At 38.8% G+C, this 12,925-nt stretch overlaps 2 protein-coding genes across 4 annotated transcripts; one reads left to right on the forward strand and one right to left on the reverse strand.

The window, feature by feature from the left end:
* Window positions 1–25: 25 nt before the first annotated feature.
* LOC103524843 (dicer-like protein 1) lies at window positions 26–5,071 on the reverse strand. Of its 3 annotated transcripts, none has more exons than XM_026820157.1 (3): window positions 1,209–1,242; window positions 787–978; window positions 26–394 (listed from the first exon to the last, which is right to left on the reverse strand). In XM_026820157.1, exons 2-3 carry the CDS (start codon window positions 972–974, stop codon window positions 157–159), a joined length of 426 nt encoding a protein of 141 aa, XP_026675958.1. In that variant the 5' UTR covers window positions 975–978; window positions 1,209–1,242; the 3' UTR covers window positions 26–156. The 3 variants fall into 3 exon arrangements, with proteins under 3 accessions (XP_026675958.1, XP_008488101.1, XP_008488102.1); XM_008489879.2 differs by lacking the exon at window positions 1,209–1,242 and adding an exon at window positions 1,444–1,764 and having other exon boundaries at window positions 29–394; XM_008489880.2 differs by lacking the exon at window positions 1,209–1,242 and adding an exon at window positions 4,715–5,071 and having other exon boundaries at window positions 34–394.
* On the forward strand, window positions 2,500–12,012 carry LOC103524864 (broad-complex core protein isoforms 1/2/3/4/5-like). Its single transcript, XM_008489906.3, has 2 exons — window positions 2,500–3,081; window positions 10,672–12,012. The coding sequence occupies exons 1-2, from the start codon at window positions 2,890–2,892 to the stop codon at window positions 12,010–12,012; spliced, it is 1,533 nt and encodes a 510-aa protein (XP_008488128.1). The 5' UTR covers window positions 2,500–2,889.
* Window positions 12,013–12,925: the final 913 nt, after the last annotated feature.

Raw genomic sequence — 12,925 nt, forward strand, 5'->3', positions numbered from 1 at the left:
AAGTATCTTACAAGTGTAATAGTGTAATAGCCAAGAATTTTGAATTCGGACGAATCATATCAAAATATGGAATTGTAAATACTTTTCCATACTTTGGTGATTTAGGGCACTGATAGTGAGTGTACTCATCTTCTTCTACATATCTGTAGCAGTCTGTCAGACCTGGATCTGTGAGATGGTCTGAGCATGAATGGCAGGCATAAGATTGGTTTGTACCTGATATTTGTCGAGGATTTTGCTCCAAGTCTCATCTGTCCAATAGTCAACTGCATCGGCTCCAGAGAAAAAGGCAACACTATATGGAAGATTCTTCTGCAGCACTTTGCCTTGTTGATACAACAGCGCTTGTGTTGTACATAGGAAAAATGAACGTTTACCCCCTTGGGAAAATGGCCTGTGAAGAAATGAAAACCAATTGATGTTTTTATTTTTTATCAAACACCAAGAATGCTGTTGTACTTGTTGTGGCTTTAGCTTCAGTCAAATGGTGATGGCAGAGTAAAGGAAATATGTTTTTTTTTTTTTTTTATTTGTATTTATTAAAGTGTTCTAACGGAAATATGTTTATTTTTCTTCTACTGCTTCATAATTATGAGCCATACAGTGTTGGTCTCTAGTCATGTTATAATTGCCCGTCCTGAATCACAGTCAACCATAGTGAGGGCTTGGTCTTCAAAAGCAGAGGAAACCCTTTGAATAACTGCCAGCTAGCTAGGCTTGTTAGGGTCTCTCTCTCTCTCTCTCTCTCTCTCTCTCTCTCTCTTTTTCTCTCTCTCTCTCACTTACTTTTCCAACTCGTGTCCAAAATGCCTGATCAACATCTGAGCAATGTAGGTTTTTCCCGACCCAGTGGGCAGGTATAGAATCACATTGCTCGTCTTTGCTTCTTCAAGGAGCAAAGTTTGATACTCTCTTGTCTCAAAGACTTTTGGAGTATCATCATCTTCATCCATGTCTACTGACATTTGGGCCATTGCTCTGAAACAAACAGAGAATATAAGAGGGGAAATACTTGTAGGGGGCAGATTTTGCATGTTTGCATATTTATCTGACATCACAACTCTTTAAACTTTTTCATTATAACAGCAATTAAAAATTGAATTTGCAGCCTTCTAAAGTTATTTTTTCAGAGTTTTGACCTCAGATTTGGATTTTTCACAACTTTTTACATAGGAATCAACTATTTATTATGATAATATTTATTTTACCAATTTGCAACTGCTCCATTGAAAATGAAGTTCCAGGTCTTAGCTGGGATTGAACCCATGTCCTCTTGTTTACCAGGTGAGTGCCTTGACCACTATATTGTTGACAGAGACCTCTGTAAACCACCTGATGTATTGTTGGCTCAAAGTAAAACTTTGTATGACTTAATATGGTACTTACCAATACTGAATTTGATAATTAATACTTTCCAAGATAAAAAAAAACTGTTTTACTCACCACAGAGCCAGTAAATCAGGGCAGAAAAAGTAAATGTCAAGTGAGAAGTGAGATTACTGTGAAACGGCCAAAGTCCTACTACTGTACTACAGTAGACCAACAATAACACAGTTTGGAGGAATCAAATCACAAATCACTTCATATCAGAACAAAGAAACAAGAGTAATCACATCCTACACGGATATTTTTGCTGACAAATAACAAATCCTTCTCCTTCTTTAAAATCCAAAATCAGCAGAAAAACTTCTGACACGCCGGGCGAAAAGCCGAAATCCAATCCGCTAATCCGCAAAATCACAAATTCCGGGCGAGTTCGAGCTGTTCGAGTTCTTCGGTCCTTTTCGTTATCAGCAATACCCCCTCCCCTCTCATCCCCACCACATGATTTGAAAAGTAATGATTTGACGCCTTCTGATTGGCTGAAATGCCTTGCCTCTTCAGTACTTTGGTGCGAGAAAGGTAAGCACAGATTTTTACAGTTCTGACCATGAAAGAATGAAAGTTTAGAAATATTGAAATTCTTGAAAATTCGCCTATTTTCACGGAATAGTTTTAATTTTTCCTGTTCCTTTCGTTTCATACTGCAGTGGACGGTAATAGATGTACAAATTTCAGAATAAATTTTGCTATGAAACTTTGCACCTACCTTTCTAAAAGGGTTCTATTTGCTTTGAGCCATGTTAGAAAAAAAAAAATGATGTGAAGTGTGATGATGTGAACAAGGCTTTCTGGCTGCAGGTTTGTTGCTGGCTTTTCCCAGTCCTAATCAGGTCACCTCATTTATATTTCAATGGGTCACCTAGGTGAGGAGGCAGGTAGTTTGCCGCTATATCGGCCGAATGGAAGCAAAACTCTCCGAAAGAGGAGACCTCATCATTCGAAAAACGGAGTGTCCCCCTATAATTGGCTTCACTTTTCATCAGTTGACAGAAAATACTCCAATGGTTCTCTACCTCCGTGGATTTGGTACTCCGTGTAGTGGCGTACTCTAGTGACCAAAAGTGGAACTAAAATGAATTTATAAAAACTAGGCTGTAAACAAATCACGAAATTTGGACATTTTTTTTTCCTCTCCTTCGGATTTTCAGAAATTTGGAAAAGGTTTCACGGTTTTCAAGGTTTCGGTCCTAGGATTTAGAACTTTGTAAAAGCAGATCGTTATTTCGTATCGTTTTCCCGAATACCCGGTCTGAAATCGTTCAAATCGTTATCTTTCTTGCCCAAAAGTTCATTCTCGTCTCTTGCACTTTCGTTTCAAACTTTGACATTTTCGTGTGCGCAGATAAAATTCTACACACTGAAATTTTAGCATTCATTTTGAATTTAAAGAAATGTGTCTGGTAAGCTTACTTAAATCCCGGATCTCATTAAATTAATCACTTAATTAAACCCATTTTAACACCTTTCCCGTGTTCATTCACAACTGATTATAAAGTTCTTCGAATTATGAGTAACTCGAAACGTACCAGTTGTGATTACATAGAATTTTTTAGTGAACTCCATGAAAGCAATTTCTTTCTGTTGAATGTGTTTAAAAATCTGCTCAAATTTGGACAATTCGACTGCATATTGTACGTGGAAAACAAATCCTATCCTGTCCATAAGTTGGTACTTGCCAGTTGTTCCCCGTTCTTTGCGGTAAGTGAATTCTACAATGTTTACCTCAATCATCATCATTATTATTTTTTGTCAAGTTCCATGACCTCAATATCTGAGAGGCTGCTGTGCTAAGATGAGATTTCATGGTTTCTATTCTTGTGTAGTCTTCTAGGTTCTTGAATTCACAAGTATGCACTCACAATCCCTTTCACTTTACTGCTCAGCTACGCTGTGGTCTTGAAGAGATTTCTATGCTCAAACAATGTGTATTTTTATTATTAGAAGGCCTAGATAGGATGGACTTTTCTTACCTAGAGCATATTTCTATATCTGTAGTGAGTTGTAAAATAAATAGACTGAGATCTACTTCAACAATGAGAACTCCATGGCTAAAGTGGAACACGATATGAGCTATGACGATTCCAACAGCGATTACAAAAGCAGTCATAGACTGAGATAGAAGGAATTAGTTTTTATTTTTAGGAACCCATATTTATTATTGAAGTAACTTACCTATTTAGCAAGGAATCATACTACTTGTCTCTTTGTAACCCAGGATCAAATTAAACATGTTGTTAAATTTTATGGTACAGTTGAGCTAGGTACATAAGCTATTTTCTAAGAACCCAATAAACCTTAAATCATTGCAGTACTAGTCATGACGTTACAACACCACCCAACCCATCCCGCTCTGGCACCGGGAATATAAACACTGATATGAAACGTGACAGAAGTTCTCTGCACGAAAACAACTCGAACACGCCAAGTAGCGGAGGCAAATCATTGCAGCTTGTGACCTATAACCTATAACTAGCATTCCCCCTCCTTATTGTTACCCCAGGTTTACAGTGTAAGTTCATGTGCAGTTAGGTTTCTTAGCTAGGTACATGTCTAAAATAATGTCAACATGATACTGTTGTCCTGGGTCTTAGCTAGGTACATGTCTAAAATAATGTCAACATGATACTGTTGTCCTGGGGGTTGTTTCTGGCTTTTATCTGTCTAAAATAATGTCAACATGATACTGTTGTCCTGGGTCTTAGCTAGGTACATGTATTGTCTAAAATAATGTCAACATGATACTGTTGTCCTGGGTCTTAGCTAGGTACATGTATTGTCTAAAATAATGTCTTATTGTTACCCCAGGTTTACAGTGTGAGTTCATGTGCAGTTAGGTTTCTTAGCTAGGTACATGTCTAAAATAATGTCAACATGATACTGTTGTCCTGGGGGTTGTTTCTGGCTTTTATCTGTCTAGGGGACATTAAACAGAGAGTAGACTAGTGTCTAGCTGAGGGACTATAAACGGGGAGGAGAACAACAAACCCCAACCAGCCTAGCTAGCTGGCAGTTTTTCAAAGGGTTCTCTCTGCTTTAAAAAACAAGCACAAGTCCTCACAATGGTTGACTGAGGTTTAATATGAGCCAACTTGACATGTCTAGATACCATCACCCTGGTGTATGACTCTTAAAAAAGATAGATCTTGGAGCAAAGTGTTTGGCTCAGGTGAGAGGTGAGTGCCTTGACCACTATATTGTTGACAGAGACCTCTGTAAACCACCTGTATTGTTGGCTCAAAGTAAAACTTTGTACGACTTAATGGTACTTACCAATACTGAATTTGATAATTAATACTTTCCAAGATAAAAAAAAAAAAACTGTTTTACTCACCACAGAGCCAGTAAATCAAGGCAGAAAAAGTAAATATCAAGTGAGATTACTGTGAAACGGCCAAAGGCTCAAAGTCCTACTACTGTACTACAGTAGACCAACAATAACACAGTTTGGAGGAATCAAATCACAAATCACTTCATATCAGAACAAAGAAACAAGAGTAATCACATCCTACACGGATATTTTTGCTGACAAATAACAAATAAATCCTTCTTTAAAATCCAAAATCAGCAGAAAAACTTCTGACACGCCGGGCCGCCGGGCGAAAAGCCGAAATCCAATCCGTAAAATCGCAAATCCGGGCGAGTTCGAGTTCTCTGGAATCTGGAAACTGGAATGTGGAATCTTTGGTCCTTTTCGTTTTTCGTTATCAGCAATACTCCCTCCCCTCTTATCCCCACCACATGATTTGAAAAGTAATGATTTGACGCCTTCTGATTGGCTGAAATGGCTTGCCTCTTCAGTACTTTGGTGCGAGAAAGGTAAGCACAGATTTTTACAGTTCTGACCATGAAAGAATGAAAGTTTAGAAATCTTGAAATTCTTGAAAATTCGCCTATTTTCACGGAATATGTTTTACTTTTCCCTGTTCCTTTCGTTTCATACGATGTACAATTCGTTTCATACGATTATAGATGTACAAATTTCAGAATAAATTTTGCTATGAAACTTTGCACCTACCTTTCTAAAAGGGTTCTATTTGCTTTGAGCCATGTTAGAAAAAAAATTGTGAAGTGTGATGTAAACAAGGCTTTCTGGCTGCAGGTTTGTTGCTGGCTTTTCCCAGTCCTAATCAGGTCACCTCATTTATATTTCAATGGGTCACCTAGGTGAGGAGGCAGGTAGTTTGCCGCTATATCGGCCGAATGTAAGAAAATTTTTTGTCCCTCATTCGAAAATTTTTTGTCCCTCATTCGAAAAACGGAGTCCCCCTATAATTGGCTTCACTTTTCATCAGTTGACAGAAAATACTCCAATGGTTCTCTACCTCCGTGGATTTGGTACTCCGTGTAGTGGCGTACTCTAGTGACCAAAAGTGGAACTAGAAATAAATTTTATAAAAACTAGGCTGTAAACAAATCACGAAATTTGGACATTTTTTTTCCTCTCCTTCGGATTTTCAGAAATTTAGAAAAGGTTTCGCTTACGGTTTTCAAGGTTTCGGTCCTAGGATTTAGAACTTTGTAAAAGCAGATCGTTATTTCGTATCGTTTTCCCGAATACCCGGTCCGAAATCGTTATCTTTCTTGCCCAAAAGTTCATTCTCGTCTCTTGCACTTTCGTTTCAAACTTTGACATTTTCGTGTGCGCAGATAAAATGGCGATAAGAGACACAATACTTCCCATTTGGGTGCTAGGTCAACACGAGAACACCAAAAAGTTACCCGTTGAATTTTTAGTATAATAACTAAGTATAAATGGTAAGAGACGATCAAGTAAAGTACATACAATCTTTGAAAAGAAAAGCACTTAATTTCATCTGAAATAGAAATCCGTATCTGAAATCTTACCTTATTTCATTGGATACGTTGTTACCTAGCTAGGAGGTCTAATGTAAGCTTAAAGGTGTGTCCACACTTATCGACGGCCGGTGTGGACACACCTTAATAAATAACAATAAACGTACACTATTGAAAAATGTACGTTAATCTTGATTGTCCCTTCCCCTTTTATTGTCCAAAGTCTTGGTAAGATGTAAACGTAGCGCGTAGTTGTAGTTGGTAAAGTCAGCCCCTTACAAACCGGGGACAATGTTGGTAATAAAGTTGGTACGTTGGTAATAAAGTTGGTAAAGTAATATAGATGTTTAAAAAAAGAAGCTTATCCAAGTTCTATTCTTCCCATTTTTGATGGTTAAAAAGCTTTTTCTAGTCCCGTTTTTTTTTCCCAGTCTATTCGTTGTTCCCATCAAGCGTTGCCATTTCTTTCTCGTGTTGCAGCAACACTGCCCACTCAATCCTCGTCAGCTTCCGCGATGCCATCTGACAACTCCGCTTCCGTGGGATTTAGATCCGACAAACCGGCTTCCATGGGATTTAGATCTGACAACGCCGCTTCCGTGGGATTTAGATCTGACAACCCTGCTTCAATTGGATTTAGATCTGACAACCCCGCGCCCGTGGGCTTTAGATCTGACAACGCCGCTTCCGTGGGATTTAGATCTGACAACCCTGCTTCCATGGGATTTAGATCTGACAACCCTGCTTCAATTGGATTTAGATCTGACAACCCCGCGTCCGTGGGCTTTAGATCTGACAACGCCGTTTCTGTGGGATTTAGATCTGACAACCCTGCTTTCGTGGTATTTAGATCTGACAACCCTGCTTCCGTAGGATTTAGATCTGACAACCCTGCTTCCGTAGGATTTAGATCTGACAATAACGCTTCCGTGGGATTTAGATCTGACAACATTTCTTCCGTGGGATTTAAATCTGACAATGCTGTTTCTGTGGGATTTAAATCTGACAACGCCGCTGAACACAACCACTCAGCCCGCAGATCGTACCGCTGAACACAACGACTCAGCCCGCAGATCGAGCGGTGGAGAAGAAAGGTTGGAAAAATTCAAAACAGCTGTACAGGATTCGGGATTTAATGACATCACCAAGAGACAGGAAGACTGCAGACAATTGGTGAAAGAAGAATACAAGTCATCAGTGGAATTGGATGAATCGATGGATCAAGAGACCATGGAACACAGGCAAGCAGAATATAATCCACGGGTAGATTGTAAACTGTTTGTGGAAAATAAGTCATCCGTGGAATGCGATGAATCGGTGGAACACAATCAATCGATGGAACACAAAACGATGGAAGCGCACTATGAACTCAAGCAGAATATAATCCACGGGTAGATTGTAAACTGTTAGTGGAAAATCAGTCATCCGTGGAATGCGATGAATCGGTGGAACACAATCAATCGATGGAACACAAAACGATGGAAGCACACTATGAACAATCACTGGACAATCGATCACCCGTGGACAACTACAATCAACCGGTTGATGGAGGAAATCCAGAGTACAATGACGTCATGGATAGACAAGAGTACCACAAGCAGTCAGTGCACTACAAGCTATCCATGGAAGCAGAAGACAAACAAGCAGATGATGTAGGGCCAGCAATAGGATTCAATGAATCGTTGGAAAACGAACAGTCAATTGAGCTCAATAAACAGTCCATGGAGGGAGAGTATAAGCGACCAGATGATACAGGCTTTAAAGAATGCATTGAATACAATCAATCAGCGGAGACAGATTACAATCAATCCATGGACAAACAATCGAAGGCCGACCACAAACAATGGATGCAACACGATAAATTGAAGGAAAACCAAACACAAGCAATGGAGATGGGTTACAATCAATCAATGCAATACAAACCATCAAAGAGATACTGTTGACCTGGGGGTTGTTTCTGGCTTTTATCTGTCTAGAGGACATTAAACAGAGAGTAGACTAGTGTCTACCTGTGGGACTATAAACAGGGAGGAGAACAACAAACCCTAACCAGCCTAGCTAGCTGGCAGTTTTTCAAAGGGTTCTCTCTGCTTTAAAAAACAAGCAGAAGTCCTCACAATGGTTGACTGAGGTTCAATATGAGCCAACTTGACATGTCTAGATACCATCACCCTGGTGTATGACTCTTAAAAAAGAGTCTAGCTGTGGGACTATAAACAGGGAGGAGAACAACAAACCCTAACCAGCCTAGCTAACTGGCAGTTTTTCAAAGGGTTCTCTCTGCTTTAAAAAACAAGCACAAGTCCTCACAATGGTTGACTGAGGTTCAATATGAGCCAACTTGACATGTCTAGATACCATCACCCTGGTGTATGACTCTTAAAAAAGATAGATCTTGGAGCAAAGTGTTTGGCTCTTGTTGCTCTATACCAGATTTGGTCCACATTAACTTTTATTCAATGTTGTTGTTGTAGCAGCTTTAGCTTTCGCCAAATGGCAATAGCAGAATAAAGAAAAGATATGCTTTTGTATCTGCTATACACCGGGGTGATGGTCTCTAGCTCTCCAGCCATGTTAAGTAAATTGGCTGGCTTGTCCTGAACTGCAGTCAACCATCATGAGGACTTGTGCTTGGTCTTTAATTAAAAGCAGAGAGAACCCTTTGAAGAACTGCCAGCTTGCTAGGCTGGTTAGGGTTAGCTGTACTCCTCCCAAACTACTTAATGCTACATTGAACCTTGATGTAGCCAGCCTAGTGTAGCTTGCCTTGTAAGCACTAGGTGTATCCTTTACAGATGAGGTTTGTTCTTGTAACAGCTGGCTTTCTCCTGTTCTTATTCCTTCTCTCTTTGCTTTTGTGGACGATATGTTGATACCTATGTCATAAGTCTAATAACTCAGCAGTTACAGTTCCTTCTAACAAACCTCTTTAAGTAAAAAAATGACATTTAATTCAAGGAATAAGCTGATTTATTTTGGTATGATAAGTTTAGCTTGTTTCATAATGTATCCTGAAAGAAGGGGATCAAACCTCTTTAAAAAATGACATTTAATTCAAGGAATAAGCTGATTTATTTTGGTATGATAAGTTTAGCTTGTTTCATAATGTATCCTGAAAGAAGGGGAAATGGATTTTTTTTTTCTTTTTTATAATATGTACTTAAGTACATACTTATCTAGGTAGGTATGAAGTTTGTTGTCATAGGTATCAAAAGATTTAGTACCTATTCAACTGTGCTACACTACATAGATAGATACCTATGTTGTTTCTATGTACATATAACCTATAGTACTTAGTAAAAATTACCCAAAATTAAGAAAGTAGGTACTTACTCACTTACCCACAGTGAAAAAAAAAAGAGAGAGATTGAGAGACTGACAAAAAAAGCCAACCTCACCTGAACATGGGAAAAGACAAGGAGGAAGAAAACCATATCCAAGTAATACCTATAGTAGCAATCTCAATGGCCAAGTGGGTATTCACTTTACACTAGGCTCGTGAATCTAAGGTCCCCGGTTGAGTTCTCTGCAGATTTTTGCTCTGTGCTTCTATTTTGGGGTGCACTCTGCCTTGTAACGAAAATAGAACCAATCAAACCTAGGTGCTTGAAATTATCTTACTTAAAGGCATTTGGATTTATGGACTCAGACCAGTCTGTGAAAATAGTTGATGGGTATTCATGAACCTTTATGTCATGTTAGTACTTACTTAGGGTACTTAAGTATAACCTTATACTTCAGTAGGTACTTTCCTACTTTTTTAATTTTTTCCCCTTGTTTGATATGTTTAAGTTTACCACCTCAAAACAAGCATAAGGGAGAAGTATTTGATTTGCAAAAAATCTCTTTCTCTAATAGGTAAACTGTCAGAAATTTCAAGTTTTTCCCTCTTGACTTCTAGTTACTTATTCCTGCTGATCTCTTTTGTAGGTACTTATTCTTCTAAAGTAGAAATGGTTTTGACTCTCAATTTGTTTCAATCAATCAATCAATATTTTATTGTGTACTTATACAAGTATGTTCACAATTTATAACTTACATCTATGTATATGCTTAACACTAAAATAATAATAATAATAATAATAATAATAATAATAATAATAATAATAATAATAATAATAATAATAATAATAATAATAATAATTATAATAATGATAATAAGTAATATGAAGATGTTTTTTGTGACATTGTTCTGTTGTCCCTTTCTTTCCTGTAACATGAAGATTTTTTTTTTTACTTATCCTATAGGAAGGAAAGTAATGTTTTTTTTTTTTTTTTTGTACTTTCAGGATTTTTATGTTCCTCAGATCTCTTTTTTCAGTAATCAAGTTGATACCTCTAGGTACTCAAAGTCTCAAACACTTTTACCTAAACACATAAATGATGCTGCTCTCATTTTGTGGGTTCCCCTTACACACAACATAATCATGTTTAATACAAATGGAAATCTTTTTGTTTCTAATTTCCCCGCGTCTTCCTCTTCCCCTGTTACAGGAATTCCTGTTCAAATTCCCGAGCGTGGCCAAGCTCGTCCTTATCTTTGCCAATTTGAAATCACACGATGTGCTTCAACTGTTGAGCTTCCTCTACTACGGACACGCCATCATCAGCAATCACAAGAAGACAAGCATCGCCAAGTTCAAAACCCTGCTCGATGTGTTAGCAATCAACAATCTGAATTATAGAGAGTCACACGATGGCCGTCTCATTCTGCAATCGTTACATGAGACTCCGTTTGAGAGTCCACCGAACACGATTACGTTCGATTTCAACATCGACGCCAACAACAGGAAAGAACCCCATGTTGTGCTTTCACACGATGAATATTTTGACTTGAAGAACGCCCTTGATAATGTCAGCGGGAACGGCGTGAAACGGCAACTCTGCAAGAGAAGTCCGGAACCGATTGGCCTCATTGGGATAGACACGAACGGTGATGTGTACTTTGAGCCGAGTAGTAAACCTTGTGCTAGTGTGGGAGATAAAGAACTGGACGAGGGGGGTTACACAGGGCAGTGTGATTTCTCCACAACTTGTAAATCAGATACACCGCTCTCCGCCGCGTCCAGTTACAATGGGATGGTGTTTGAGTTGAGTGATGGGAATAAGAATGAGCATGCCTACTATACACCGCCTTGTGCGAATGAATCTAGTGTTACAAATGAAGCACAAGGCTCGAACAGTACAAACGAATTGGTTGTTATGAACGATATTCATGGATCAAATTGTAAAAATGGATCAAATATTACAAACCAATTTAATGAATCAAATGTGTCCCTGAGTACAAATGGATTTAATAATACACAGGGGTATAACTGCAGAAGTGGATCTAACGGCATAACGAGCGGCAATGGAAATAGTGAAGGTAACATTCCCTATACAAGAATGGAAGGAACGCCTGTCGGTGTTGTTCTAGCAAATGCCAGCAGAAGTGAAGTCACACAAGGTAAAGGTGACTCAAGACCTGTGGGACTGAGTTGCAATTACAACTGTGCAAGTCTGGAAGATGGGGAGGGCGTGAGTGATAATTTCCACATTGTGGATAACGAGGTTGTCATAGAGACTAGCGATGAGAATAGTGAAACTAATATGAATAGTGAAGGTGTATTCGGATATGGACAAAACGAAGACAGACCCTCGTGGGGAGAGGGAAAGAAAGACTTGGCGTTTGGAGGGAAAATTGGACCCAATGGAACGTACGAACGAAAACAAGAAAACATGGCTGTAAACACGAAGACAGACCGCCGTGGGGAGAGGGAAAGAAAGACTTGGCGTTTGGAGGGAAAATTGGACCCAATGGAACGTACGAACGAAAAGAAGAAAACATGGCTGTGACGAACCAAATGATAAGTGACGACGAAGATATTTATTTCCATAAGGGTCTGAACAAACTGGATGTTAATTTTGACGTCGACTTCAAACCCATTGTGATTGAAAACAACGCCAATACCAACGTGTCCATAGTGAAAACTGGAAAGTGTGCGAAGAACAACTGCTACGTGACTGTGTTTGTGAAGGAGGAGTATGATGATAGAGATGGAAGTGATGAGGATGGGGAGAAAGAAAACAGACGCCAGCGTACTGGAGGTGGTAGAACTAGAAATCATGTTGATCAGATAGTCAATGTTGGAGAATCAGCTGGGAAATTGGAAACCATGCGAATCGATGTTCAAGATAGTCAACAAGGTTCCGCTATGACATCGGAAGAACATTGCTATTCCGCTGACAAATTACCTGACAGTTTCGTGGGCTTTAACAGAACGAACAACGAGGGTGACGCTGACATTCCAAGATGTAATAATTCTTGCTCTATCTTTTCATGGTACATTCTGCTTTATCTTTTCATGGTACATTCTGGTCTATCTTTTCATGGTAGATTCTGCTCTATCTTTTCATGGTACATTCTGCTCTATCTTTTCATAGTACATTCTGCTCTATCTTTTCATGATACATTCTGCTCTATCTTTTCATGGTAGATTCTGCTCTATCTTTTCATGGTACATTCTGCTTTATCTTTTCATGGTACATTCTGGTCTATCTTTTCATGGTAGATTCTGCTCTATCTTTTCATGGTACATTCTGCTTTATCTTTTCATGGTACATTCTGGTCTATCTTTTCATGGTAGATTCTGCTCTATCTTTTCATGGTACATTCTGCTTTATCTTTTCATGGTACATTCTGGTCTATCTTTTCATGGTAGATTCTGCTCTATCTTTTCATGGTACATTCTGCTTTATCTTTTCATGG

The sequence above is a fragment of the Diaphorina citri genome, unplaced genomic scaffold, assembly GCF_000475195.1.
Source record: "Diaphorina citri unplaced genomic scaffold, Diaci psyllid genome assembly version 1.1 scaffold123, whole genome shotgun sequence".
Taxonomy (NCBI): domain Eukaryota; kingdom Metazoa; phylum Arthropoda; class Insecta; order Hemiptera; family Psyllidae; genus Diaphorina; species Diaphorina citri.

Coding starts and splice junctions, on each gene's coding strand:
- LOC103524843 (XM_026820157.1), bottom strand. CDS start 974: ATGGCCCAAATGTCAGTAGACATGGATGAAGATGATGATACTCCAAAA. Junction 395..786: donor TTTGGACACGAGTTGGAAAA/GTAAGTGAGAGA, acceptor ATTTCTTCACAG/GCCATTTTCCCAAGGGGGTA.
- LOC103524864 (XM_008489906.3), top strand. CDS start 2,890: ATGAGTAACTCGAAACGTACCAGTTGTGATTACATAGAATTTTTTAGT. Junction 3,082..10,671: donor GTTGTTCCCCGTTCTTTGCG/GTAAGTGAATTC, acceptor CCCCTGTTACAG/GAATTCCTGTTCAAATTCCC.